Genomic DNA, 13,703 nt, shown 5'->3' with positions numbered 1-13,703 from the left:
CTCTGTTTCATTCAGTCAACTAATATTTATTGAGCATCTGCTATGCAACAGACTCAGGGGCTGGGCCTTTGTTGCTGACATGGCTCCTGTTCTTGGGGGGCTTACATTCTAAAATAGGAAGACAGAAAAATCAACGTAGTCAACAAAGAAATCCATAGATTTCAGCTGGTAATAGAGGGATGAGGAAAATAAGCAGGGGAAGAGGATAAAGAGCAATCACCACAGAAGCTTATTTAGCTTGCTGGTCTCAGGGCAGACCTCTCTTGAATAGGTAACATTAGGGCTGCAGCCTGAGCGATGAGAAAAAGAATTACCTACATTTATGGAGAAGACATAGCTCCCAGGCAGAGGGAAGAGCAAGGGCAAAGGCCCAGAGGAGGGAAAGAACTTGGTGTGGAACCGGAGAAGGCGGGTGAGGTACCGAGGCCCAGCAAGCGGGGCAGAGAGGGGCAGGAGGTAAGGTAGGCATTGGGAAGGGCTCTGCTGGCCATCCTTAAGGAATGTGGATGTTACTCTAAGGGAAACGGAAACCCACTGGAAGGCTTAGGGAAGGAACAATTTCCTAAATGTCTGTCACATTTTCTCAACTATTTATTAATGAATGCATCTCCTGAACAAAGCTGTATGTTGAACATTTGTAGTTAAGCACTTAGAGCAGTTGACTGGCATTGGAAACATCAGTTTCAATTCCTCCGGTGTTTAACATATGCAGTCGCTTAATGGCTGTTTGCCTCAGTTTCTCCACTAGAACCTGACAATGATGTCTGCCACTGCCTGAAGTAAAAAATTATATAAAACTCATGAATAGACCTACAAGGACCTACACAGGTCATTCCCTTTCCTGAAATCCATTTGGTCCACTGCTTTTCAGACCACAAGACTATCTCAACAAGAGAATAAGGTCCTGTCTAACAGCTCCATCCTCTCCACTGGACTAAATACATTAGAGAAACTGATTCAGCTGTACCTGCTAATAAATAATAAATAAGTAACAGCAGTGCAGTTAATAAATAATAACCGTGTGGACCAAGGAAACTGTAAAACGTAATAGGTTTACTTAAACCTTACTGCAACCCTGAGAAGTGGGGCATAATGATCTTAAGGCAACAAAATCCATGTGCTTTACACCATGCCTCCAGCTTCCCCAAACCTCTGGTCAGAGTTAGAATCCAACGTGCAGCCAGGACAAGGAAACCTCCCAAATAAAGGCATCTTTTCACTAAGGGACTTGAAATGCTTCCAGATTATGCTTTCCATAATAGGAAGGTGAGTCGAGTGTCAGAAAAGGAAATCTGACTTGACTATGGTTATAACATTCTCATTATAATGTTCTTTACAGGCTAGTCCTTCTCAAGTTCCAAAAAACAAGTAACCTTCCAAATATGAGAATCCTCCCAAGCCACGCATACCAGAGTGATGGCATGAGAGAGGGAACATCTCAACATATAGCCCGTCTGCCTGAACTCAATCACTGACACGTCATCCTCCAGGACTTCAACCTCCAGGCTCTTGTTCTTCCAGCACCAGTCTTCATGCATGATGCTTACTGAAGAGCAAAAAAAAGAGACACATGGGTATGGGGCAGGGAATCACCCAGGATACCACGAGAAAGACAATCACAATGCGTTCATGTTTTAAAATGTTTAAGCATATACATACCCACACACATCAATAGCTAGCAAAGCTTGGAACAAGCAACTGCTAGAGAAAAACTGAAACCAGTGGTCATTAAAATCACCAAGAAAGAAATTCACCTCTGCACCAAAAGGTCAGACTACAAGTAAGATATTCAGGGATCAGCAACTTTTTTCTGTAAAGGGCCAGAGAAATAGGTATTTTCAACTGTGTATAACACAGTCTCAACTATTCTCCTCTGACTTTGCAGCATGCAGGCAGCCTCTGACTTTGCAGCATGCAGGCAGTCCCAGACAATACATAAATAACGGGCACTGCTGTGTTCAAACAAAACTCCATTTATAAAAACAGGCAGTTGGCCCTCAGGGCATAGTTTGCCAACCCCTGATATAACAGAAGATAGAATTCCCCAGAAAAAGCAGTTGACTTTATAAGTGATTCACTGTCAGTATCTCAGAGCTGAGCTTTGAAAAAGAAGGAATACAGACAGTGGGTAGCTTCCCGAGAAAGGCAGGGAGAAGGGAACAAACATCTGCCAGCACCTACTGCTTACCAGGCCCTGGGCAAGGGGCTTTACAAACTGTACTTCATTTTGTCTTACATTCTGCATAAAGGTTCAATTAGTCCTGTTTTAGCAGAGGAAACTGAGTCTCGGAAAGATCATGTAACCTGCCAGGGCATGGTGGGACACATCAGTGTAATTATTTCACCCTCTCTTTCCACTGTTTAGAAGTAAGATGGCATGAATGACCACACCCTCCCAAAAGAGAACAAAAGTGTGGGTTGTCCTGATAAGGTGGCAGTTAGTCTGCAGAGCCTTCATTAGTGCATTATCACCCAATGCTAAAAAACAATGTACATTCAACGTCAAGAGGCAAAGAAGAGTTAAACAGGTAAAGGTATACAGCTAGGATGCAGTTTGAGAGTCAGATTTTAGAAAGTTTAGAAAGATAGCAGTGTGTGAGGGCCACGAGACACAGCCTTCAGTTCTTACTTTTGTATTTTCCAGGAAGCACGTTGTCAAATGTGAAAGTCATTGAGTTGACCTTGCCAGAAAGCTGCAGGCTCCGCTTCTCGCCCTGGCGGCTCAGGGACTGTAGGGTCACCAGCAGGTCACCGCAGGTGTCTGCAGAGAAAAGACGGGGGGCGGTGGAGGGGGTCCTCATCTGACCGCCCTCACGAACCACAGCACATGCTTGAACCCTCAACCTATTCATGCTGCCTGCTGCCATGTTACCTCCCGAAGGGCCATGCCAAGAGGGCTCCCTGAATGCTAATATGCATCTACTTGATTCTGAGAAGTCTCCCCTGATTCCAGTCATCAGTACCAATCCATGAAGCCACCAATGGTGGAAGCTACCCCATCATCTACTGAACACCCTGTGTGAGCCACAGGAGAGAGGAAAGGGAAAACGATACTGCAGAGCACCTATTGAGAGCTAAGAGGAAATGGGGGAAGTGATATTTATGGAGCTCCAGCAGAAGCCAGTGAAAAAGAGAGAAAGGTGATGAAACTTCACTGAGTGCTCTCTTTGTACCAGGCACAGACCTAGGCTCTATATCATCAGAATATTACTAATAATGGCAAAAATGTATATGGATCTTGCTATGTTCCAGGTACTTCTAAAGGCTATCCACACAGTAACTTGTTTGATCCTCACAACAGCCAGGTGGGGTCGGCACCACAGTATCTCCCTCCTGCAGATGTCAGACTCAAAGCACAGAGAGGTTCAGTAACTCACCCCAGGTCACAGAGAGGGGACAAGCCTACACAGTCTGGTTCCAGAGTCTATGTTCGTAAGATGTGTGCCACACTGCCTGATGTGGCCACATTTCAGGCTCCTCAAAACCCTCTGAGAGTGGTAATATTCTCATTCTACAGAAGAAAAACTGAGGCCGGGTGTAAAGGCTTCCACGCCCACAGCTGGCAAGTGACAGAGCTGGGCCAAATTCCATCCTCCTTGCACAGCCAGAGTGGGAAAAAAAACCCTGTACTCTCTTGTGAGCCAAAGCAGACTTTCCAAGAGAACTGTTCCTGGTGCCTCACTCCAGCAGTCCTCCAGCAAGACCTGTATGGAGCACAGACCCTCAAAGGGTCTCCAAGGAGTGGCTCTGCTGTCCGTCTGAAATGCCACCAAGGAGGAAAAGCTCACCCGAACCCCACTTCTAACTGCCTATTTCTTTGACGCTATCTGTGCTTGCTTTCAAGCAACATCTTACCCAAACAAGAGACCTTCCCAGAAACCGATGCCAAAAACTGTACAAAGGCCACGTCCATCACAGGCCTGTCAGTCACAGCAAGGGAAAATGTCTGGGGCTTCAACGTGAGCCCTGCTCTGGTCTCTGCCTCTGGAACCATTACCTGCAGGAAGACGAGGACAGTGTCAGCAGCTACATGAGGGCTGGGCTCCCCTGGCCTACCAGGCACTAGAACATTCATCTGGGCCCAAGGCTAAATAGATTTTCAGAGAGAGAGAGGTTCATTTCTAGGCCCAGTTTTACAATCACAACAAATCCTCAAACAGCTGTCTGAAGAAACACATTTCCAATCAAATATATAAAACTAGCCTTCGACAGTACCATGATATACACACAAACACTTGGCTGGCATACTTATCCACAGAGGCGCATAGGCTGTCATCTGCCACCTGTCCCTGGGTGCAAACCACACTAAATCCCAGAACCTTTCCTGGCTTGAGGTAGCTCATGACGTAAGCTATGAACCTGCAAATGCTATGTGGATGAGCCCTGGTGGAATTAGGCTGTTTTCCTCTTCCTTTTCTTCTATGTGCCTTTCTCAGGCTAAGTAAGAGGAGGGACTAGGAAAAGGGGGCAGTGGTCACCCATTTCATCCCTGGTAGAGACTATATTCCGGAATTGTCCTTCCTTGGAACAGTCCCTTCTCCTGCTTTGAAACGACTTCCAAAAGCCTGTAAATGTGGCCAACTGCACGAGAAGCTGGCAATGTGGTAACGGACCTGTTAGCCCATGTGTCACACTACTCAGTGGAAGCAGGGAGACCAGCCGCTCCCACCCCATCACCTCAGGAGGGATCCCACTGGCCCTAGAGGAGAACACGGTCTTAGAGGGCTCCTCCTCTCTGCCCCTCACTTGCTCTTCCTCAGGGCAGAGGAGCAGCAGTTGACTTGATGGGCCAGGGCCTGGGATCCACTGGAACATGGTCTTTCCCTTGGGCAGGGCCACTGAACTGGAAGGCATTGTGGGCTGATCTCTGCTTCTGCCTCATCTCTTGCCTGCTGGCCCCACCTAAGCTCAGGCCTTCATGAGAGCACAGGCCAGGGTCCCCCAGCTTCTCTGCCTGCCTGGATGGATGGAAAAATCAGATGGTGTCTGCCCAGGCATCTTCATTTCAGGGTGAGGGAGGAAAAGGGAAGGCCTATGTGGCCTCCGGTCCCAGAAGCCATGCACTGTGGAAGTTACTGTGTTGCTATGAATAAAGAGTTCATTTTGATCTCCTCTGGGACTCATGGATATTCTATAGCAGCCAGAAGCCTGAGAAGGTGGAAGCGTGACTGGCAGCCTGACACTAACTCCTGATAAACACCAGGACTGGAAGAGAAAGGCCTGTGCATCATTTTTAAACTGGTCGCCTGTCTGTTCTACTGTGACACATGGGAAAGTAAAGCCTTCAAAATAAGAAGTCTTCCTGGAAATACTCCTTACTCCTCTAACCCATTTTGGCTAATAATAACCCTTTTAAAAATCATGGCTTTTTTCCATTATCTTAAATAGAACAAAACTCATCATACCTGGACTTTGTAGGCCCCTGGTTTTGCTTTAAAACAAAATGATCCATGAACATCTGTCTCCACGGTGACCAAAGACTTGTCCTTGTCTTGAGACGACAGGACAACTTTGTATTTACTCATCTGCTTGACAGTGTCAGGGAAGCGAGTGATCGATATCTGGCCACAGACACTGAACCTGCAACAAGAGGCCCATTCGTTCCAGCATGAGAACTCAGTCATACCAGGAGCGGCACTCAGCGTCCAGAACTACGCATTCCCTCTTCCAGCCCTTGTCCCTGAGACTAGTTTAGCCTTAATGAGGAGGGAAAGCAGCCCAAATGACGCCAGTTTTAAAAAGCAACCTTCGGGAGGAAGACTGGACCTCCTTCTGCATAAGGGCAGAGGAAGGTCGGAAGTCCGAGGCAGGGCTGTTGGCGTGCTCTGGGTGGTCTGGGCAATCCCCCACTGCACAAACAGTTTTCAGAAAATCTGCAGAAGACGAAAACGTTTCAGGGGATTGGATCTTTGACAGAGGACCAGCCTTGGTCGGAGAATGTGGACTGGTCCTAAAATGCAAGAGCTGTAAGCTGCCTAAGAAACCATGGCATTACCCAGGCCATAGAACAAGGTGGGGTGAGAGGGATTCAAGATGGCGGCGTGAGAGGTGAGACAGAGAATTCCTCCCAAAACCACAGATAGTATGAAAATGTAGTTAATTGATACAACTAACCCTAAAACAACAAGAAAGAAGGCTGAACCAGACTGCATACAGACTTCATGAACAGAGCAGACCTCATGAAACAGGGTAACGTAGGAAAGCGTTGATCTGGCAGGACCCGAGCCCTTCCCCCACCCCAGCTCACCAGCAGGAGGAAGAGAAATGGAGCGGGAGAGGGGGTGGAAGCCTAGAACTCCTGAACACCCAGCCCTGGAGGTCTGCTTTGGGAGCAGAAACCTACACTGTGTGGTGCTCTGGAGGATGGGGAGCTCAGACAGGTGGACTGCTCGAGAGACTGATTCTTGCCGTTTGTAGAGGAGGGGATCCACACCCAGCCGCTCTGGGACAAGGAAAAGGCAGGCAGTCTGAGAGGCGTCCTAGCAGCGAGAGGGCCGCTAAAGGAGTAGGGTTTGCATGGAGCTTACTACACGGGGGAGGGGAGAGCTGGACAAGGTTGTCTGGGTGTGCTCGGCCCAGCTGGTTGGGAACTTTGAGGAGCTTCAGGTGCCCCATCCCCCTGGCTGCCTACTCAGTTCTGAGGCTCCCCTCTGTGATACGCAGCCTGCTGCGCCTTCCTCCTAGCCTGCCAACACTGGTTCACAAACCTGCAGTCACTGTGCTGGCATCAGGCCAGCCAGAGGGAGGCCCCGCCTACAACAGCTAGAGATGCAAAGCACAGAGGCTTACACCTGTGTGCTTGGCCCACTTGTTCTGACACCAGAGACAGGCACCACAGACGGGAATCAGGAAACAGATCTTTCCTCCCCCCAGGCACCAGCTCTGCTCCCCTATGACCCCCAACCTCACTCTAGGGGCTGAGAAGCTCCAGGGACTGGAGCTTCTGGGCTCTTGTGGGCACCACACAGAAATATGAAATGTCAAAAGAACACGGTTCAGACCAAAATCTCACAAACCCCAGAAAAAAGGTCAAATGAAACTGAACTCACCAATCTGTCTGTAAGAGAGTTCAAAATAAAAATCATAAACATGCTTATGGAGGTACAAAAAATACTCAAGAACTCAGGAATGAATTTAAGTTGGAGATTCAATCATTAGGAAATTCCATATCTGAAATGAAACACACAATGGAGTGATTTAAAAGCAGATTAGATGTAGTAGAAGAGACGGTAAATGGAATAGAAATTAGAGAAGAGGAATACAAAGAAGCTGAGGCACAAAGAGAAAAAAGAATATCTAAGAATGAAAGAATATTGAGAGAACTGTGTGATGAATCCAAATGGAACAATATTCATATTATAGGGGTACCAGAAGAAGAAGAGAGAGAAAAAGGAATAGAAAGTGTCATTGAGGAGGTAATTGCTGAAAACTTCCCCAATCTGAGGAAGGAGATAGTCTCTCAGGCCATGGAGGTGCACAGATCTCCCAACACAAGGGACCCAAGGAAGACAACATCAAGACATATAATTATTAAAACGGCAAAGATCAAGGATAAAGACAGACTTTTAAATGCAGCTAGAGAGAGAAAAAAGATAATACACAAAGGAAAACCCATCAGGCTATCATCAGACGTCTCAACAGAAACCTTACAGGCCAGAAGGGAGTGGCATGATGTATTTAATGCAATGAAGCAGAAGGGCCTTGAACCAAGAATACTATACCCGGCAAGATTATCATTTAAATTTGAAGGAGGGATTAAACAATTTTCAGGTAAGAAAAAGTTGAGAGAATTTACCTCCCACAAACCACCTCTACAGTGCATTTTGGAGGGACTCCTATAGATGGAAGTATTCTTAAGGCTAAACAGATGTCACCCAAGGGACAGACAAAGAGTACAGATTATGATTCATAATATACAAAGAATGGAGGAAGAAGAAAAAGGAGGGGAAAAAAGAGAACCTTTAGGTTATGTTTGTAATAGCCACAAAGTGAGTTAAATTAGACTGTTAGATAGTAAGGGAATTACCCTTGAACCTTTGGTAACCACGAATCTAAAGCCTGCAGTGGCAATAAGTACATACCTTTTGATAATCACCCTAAACATAAATGGTCTGAATGCACCAATCAAAAGACACAGAGTCACTGAATGGATTAAAAATCAAGATCGGTCTATATGCTGCCTACAAGAGACTCACTTTAAACCCAAAGACATACACACACTGAAAGTAAAGGGATGGAAAAAGATACTTCATGCAACTAACAGGGAGAAAAAAGCAGGAGTTGCAGTACTTGTATCAGACAAAATAGACTACAAAATAAAGAAAGTAACAAGACACAAAGAAGGACATTATATAACAATAAAGGGGTCAGTCCAACAAGAGGGTATAACTATTATAAATATCTATGCACCCAACACAGGATCACCTACATATGTGAAACAAATACTAACAGAATTAAAGGGGGAAACAGAATGCAATGCATTCATTTTAGGAGACTTCAACACACCACTCACTCCAAAGGACAGATCACCAGAGAGAAAATAAGTAAAGAGACAGAGGCACTGAACAATGTATTAGAACAAAAGGACCTAACGGACATCTACAGAACACTCCATCCAAAAGCAGCAGGATACACATTCTTCTCAAGTGCACATGGAACATTTTCAAGAATAGATCATATACTAGGCCACAAAAAGAACCTCAGTAAATTCAAAAAGACTGAAATTGTACCAACCAGCTTCTCAGGCAACAAAGGTATGAAACTAGAAATAAATTACACAAAGAAAATGAAAAAAGCCCACAAACACATGGAGGCTTAAAAACATGCTCCTAAATAGTCAATTGATCAATGACCAAATAAAAACAGAGATCAAGCAATATATAGAGAAAAATGACAACAGTAATTCAACACTGCAAAATCTGTGGAATGCAGCGAAGGCTGTGCTAAGAGGGAAATACATTGCAGTACAGGCCAACCTCAGGAAAGAAGAACAATCCCAAATTAACAGTCTAAAATCATGATTAATGAAACTAGAAAAGGAAGAACAAAGGAGGCCCAAAGTCAGTAGAAGGAGGGACATAATAAAGATGAAAGCAGAAATAAATTGAGAAGAATAAAACAAGAGAAAGAATCAATGAAAGCAGAAGCTGGTTCTTTGAGAAAATAAACAAAATAGATAAACCCCTAGTCAGACTTATCAAGAAAAAAAGAGAGTCTACACACATAAACAGAATCAGAAATGAGAAAGGAAAAATCACAACAGACAACACAGAAATACAAACAATTATGAGAGAATACTATGAAAAATGATATGGTAACACACTGGATAACCTAGAAGAAATGGACAACTTTCTAGAAAAATACAACCTCCCAAGACTGACCAAGGAAGAAACAGAAAATCTGAATAGACCACTTACCAGCAAAGAAATTGAACTGGTAATAAAAAAACTACCTAAGAACAAAACACCCGGGCCAGATGGATTCACCGCTGAATTTTATCAAACATTTAATGAAGACCTAGTACCCATCTTCCTTAAAGTTTTTCAAAAAGTAGAAGAGGAGGGCATACTCCCAAACTCATACTACAAGGTCAACATCACTCTAATACTAAAACCAGGCAAAGACACCACAAAAAAAGAAAATTACAGACTAATATCCCTGATGAACATAGATGTAAAAATACTCAACAAAATATTAGCAAACCAAATTCAAAAATACATCAAAAAGATCACCCATCATGATCAAGTGGGATTCATCCCAGGGATGCAAGGATGGTACAACATTCGAAAATCCATCAACATCATCCACTACATCAATAAAAAGAAGGACAAAAACCACATGATCATCTCCATAGATGCTGAAAAAGCATTTGACAAAATTCAACATCCATTCATGACAAAAACTCTCAACAAAATGGGTATAGAGGGCAAGTACCTCAACATAATAAAGGCCATATATGACAAACCCACAGCCAACATTATACTTAACAGTGAGAAGCTGAAAGCTATTCCTTTAAGATTGGGAACAAGACAAGGATGCCCACTCTCCCCACTTTTATTCAACAGAGTTTTGGAGGTCCTAGCCATGGCAATCAGACAAAACAAAGAAATACAAGGCATCCAGATAGGTAAGGAAGAAGTCAAACTGTCCCTGTTTGCAGATGACATGATATTGTACATAAAAAACCCTAAAGAATCTACTCCAAAACTACTAGATCTAATATCTGAATTCAGCAAAGTTGCAGGAAACAAAATTAATACACAGAAATCTGTTGCATTCCTATACACTAACGATGTACACTAAAGAGAAATCAGGAAAACAATTCTATTCACAATTGCATCAAAAAGAATAAAATACTTAGGAATAAACCTAACCAAGGAAGTGAAAGACCTATACCCTGAAAACTAAGGGACATTCTTAAGAGAAATTAAAGAGGACACTAATAAATACAAATTCATCCCATGCTCTTGGCTAGGAAGAACTAATATTGTCAAAATGGCCATCCTGCCTAAAGCAATCTACAGATTCAATGCAATCCCTATCAAAATACCTACAGCATCCTTCAATGAACTAGAGCAAATAGTTCCAAAATTCATGTGGAATGACAAAAGACCCCAAATAGTCAAAGCAATCCTGAAAAGGAAAAATAAAGCAGGGGGAATTACGCTCCCTGACTTCAAGCTCTACTACAAAGCCACAGTGATCAAGACAATTTGGTGCTGGCGCAAGAACAGACCCATAGACCTGTGGAACAGAACAGAGAGTCCAGATATAAACTCAAGCATATATGGTCAATTAATATACGATAAAGAAGCCATGGATATACAATGGGGAAATGACAACCTCTTCAACAGCTGGTGTTGGCAAAACTGGACAGCTACATGTAAGAGAATGAAACTGGATTATTGTCTAACCCTGTACACAAAAGTAAACTCAAAATGGATCAAAGACCTGAATGTAAGTCATGAAACCATAAAACTCTTAGAAAAAAATATAGGCAAAAATCTCTTGGACATAAACATGAGCAACTTCTTCATGAACATATCTCCCCGGACAAGGGAAACAAAAGCAAAAATGTACAAGTGGGACTATATCAAACTAAAAAGCTTCTGTACAGCAAAGGATACCATCAGCAGAACAAAAAGACATTCTACAGTATGGGAGAGTATATTCATAAATGACATATCCCATAAGGGGTTGACATCCAAATTATACAAAGAGCTCACGCACCTCAACAAACAAAAAGCAAATAAGCCAAATAAGCAGACAAGCTGAACAGACACTTCTCCAAAAAAGAAATTCAGATGGCCAACAGGCACATCAAAAGATGCTCCAGATCCCTAATCATCAGAGAAATGTAAATTAAAACCACAATGAGATATCACCTCACACCAGTTAGGATGGCCAACATCCAAGACAAACAACAAAAAATGTTGGCGAGGATGTGGAGAAAGGGGAACCCTCCTACACTGCTGGTGGGAATGTAAACTAGTTCAACCATTGTGGAAAGCAGTATGGAGGTTCCTCAAAAAACTTAAAATAGAAATACCATTTGACCCAGGAATTCCACTCGTAGGAATTTACCCTAAGAATGCAGCAGCCCAGTTTGAAAAAGACAAATGCACTCCTATCTTTATCACAGCACTATTTACAATAGCCAAGAAATGGAAGCAACCTAAGTGCCCTTCAGTAGATGAATGGATAAAGAAGATGTGGTACATATACACAATGGAATATTATTCAGCCATAAGAAGAAAACAAATCCTACCATTTGCAACAACATGGATGGAGCTAGAGGGTATTATGCTCAGTGAAATAAGCCAGGCAGAGAAAGACTATCAAATTATTTCACTTATCTGTGGAGTACAACAACAAAGCCAAAACTACAGGGACAAAACAGCAGCAGACTCACAGAACCCAAGAATGGACTATGGCCTAACAGTTACCAAAGGGAAAGGGACTGGGGAGGGTGGGTGGGAAGGGAGGAATAAGGGGGAAAATGGGGCATTACTATTAGCACACATAATGTAGAGAGGGGGGACATGGAAAAGGCAGTATATACAGAGAAGACAAATAGTAATTCTATAGCATCTTACTATGCTGATGGACAGTGACTGTAATGGGGTATGTGGGGGGACTTGACAATGGGGGGAGTCTAGGAATCATACTGTTGTTCAAGTAATTGTACATTAATGATATCAAAATTTTAAAATTTAAAAAAATACAATAAAAAACAAGGTGGGGTGATTAGAGAAGCCCTCCTCGCCTGGGATTATATATAATGCATGGATAAAAGCAATGTGAGAGATTTGAACAGAAAAGGTAATCAAGTAAAAAAAAAAAGGAAGTTAAAACTGGACTCCTCAGGAACTAGGAGCCATAAAAGCAACTTATATTTGAAAAGCCCTATTAAGGAAATGACTGAGCCTGGAGGAGGCAGATGAGGAGTGTATAAAGCACTGCAAAGCATGCCTTGGGAGGCACATGAAAGGCACACCCACTCACTGATACAAACCAACAAAGACCATCGTCCTCAAAGTGACGGTCTTCATTTTTTCATCACTCGACGTGTTAAGGGGTAATAATGCACCATAGCTGGGGGCCATAACTGTTTCTTTCACTGAGGATTATACTTTCTAATCTTAAAAGAATCATTTTAAATAAAAATCAATTGTTATTTTTGACAGAAAGACACTAAAAAATGTTGGACTCAATGTCAGATGGTTATGGGGTATACTGAATGTTGAACACCCACTCTCCCACAAATAAAAAATAGCAGAAGGAACAACAAAGTGGTGGAATGAGGTGCACATGAAATCTAGGAATAATGAAAAGCTCACACATCTCTTTAAAGCGAAGTGATTAGCCTGTCACAGGAGCTCACAGCCCAGAGCAGGGGTCAAGAAACTATGGTCTGAGAGGCCAAGTCACACCAGCCACCTGCTTCTGTATGGACTATGAGCTAAGGATGGTTTTTGTGCTTTATTTTCACATCTTTAAAGGGTTGAAAGGGAAAAAAATCAAAAGAAGAGTATTTTGCGACACACAAGAATTATGAAAAAAATTCTGATTTCAATGTCCTGAATAAAGTTTTATTGGAACACAGCTGGGCCCATCCATTTATGAATTGTCTATGGTGGGTTCTGTTATACAGATGATATGCCCCATGAAGCCTAAAATATTTATGCTCTGACCCTTTATAGAAAAAGCATATAAGCCCCTGATCTAGATTAAAAGGTACGTATTTTGTTCTCACATTCCTCTACTGTGTACTTTCAGAATAACAGGATAGGAAGGGAATATTGATGAATTATTCTTAAGGACTTCTCATATTCTCTTGATTTACAGTCAGGAGAAATGTCACCTTATTTGTTAAGTTGCATCTCTTTGCCTAAGTTTTAAATATTTTACTGTAAGATCTGTTTTAGTTCATATTCTCAATTAAGGAGAAGCATCCAGTTCCCCCAAGCCTCAAATGTATATTGGTTTAGTTAAAAAGGAAATAAACTAAAAAGCCAATGGGAGAGGGTTTGTTATGAAGCCCTTAAAAATTGATTTGTTTCAATGAATTCTTTCATCAGGGTTTAATACATTTATGGATAAAAATTGGCCATGTTGGTACATTCTCATATAGTTGTTTGGACAGCAGCCAAAGAGTGTTTTTCAAATAAATGGGGAAATTTTTTTTTAAGCAAGAAATATCA

The 13,703-nt window shown here is 42.7% G+C and overlaps 1 protein-coding gene across 3 annotated transcripts in view; it reads right to left on the bottom strand.

Annotated features, from left to right (window-relative positions):
• NOMO2 (NODAL modulator 2) overlaps nt 1-13,703 on the bottom strand; it is a 62,466-nt gene that overhangs the window by 28,285 nt on the left and 20,478 nt on the right. For all 3 annotated transcript variants that reach the window (XM_036917927.2, XM_036917926.2, XM_036917925.2), the window contains exons 12-15: nt 5,406-5,580; nt 3,856-3,997; nt 2,630-2,761; nt 1,410-1,546 (exon numbers count right to left, since the gene is read on the bottom strand). In XM_036917927.2, the coding sequence (XP_036773822.2) occupies nt 1,410-1,546; nt 2,630-2,761; nt 3,856-3,997; nt 5,406-5,580 (586 nt within the window). The remainder of the gene's footprint in view (nt 1-1,409; nt 1,547-2,629; nt 2,762-3,855; nt 3,998-5,405; nt 5,581-13,703) is intronic.

The sequence above is a fragment of the Manis pentadactyla genome, chromosome 10, assembly GCF_030020395.1.
Source record: "Manis pentadactyla isolate mManPen7 chromosome 10, mManPen7.hap1, whole genome shotgun sequence".
In the NCBI taxonomy this organism is placed as follows: Eukaryota; Metazoa; Chordata; class Mammalia; order Pholidota; family Manidae; genus Manis; species Manis pentadactyla.
This window is presented reverse-complemented; position numbering and strand designations above follow the sequence as displayed.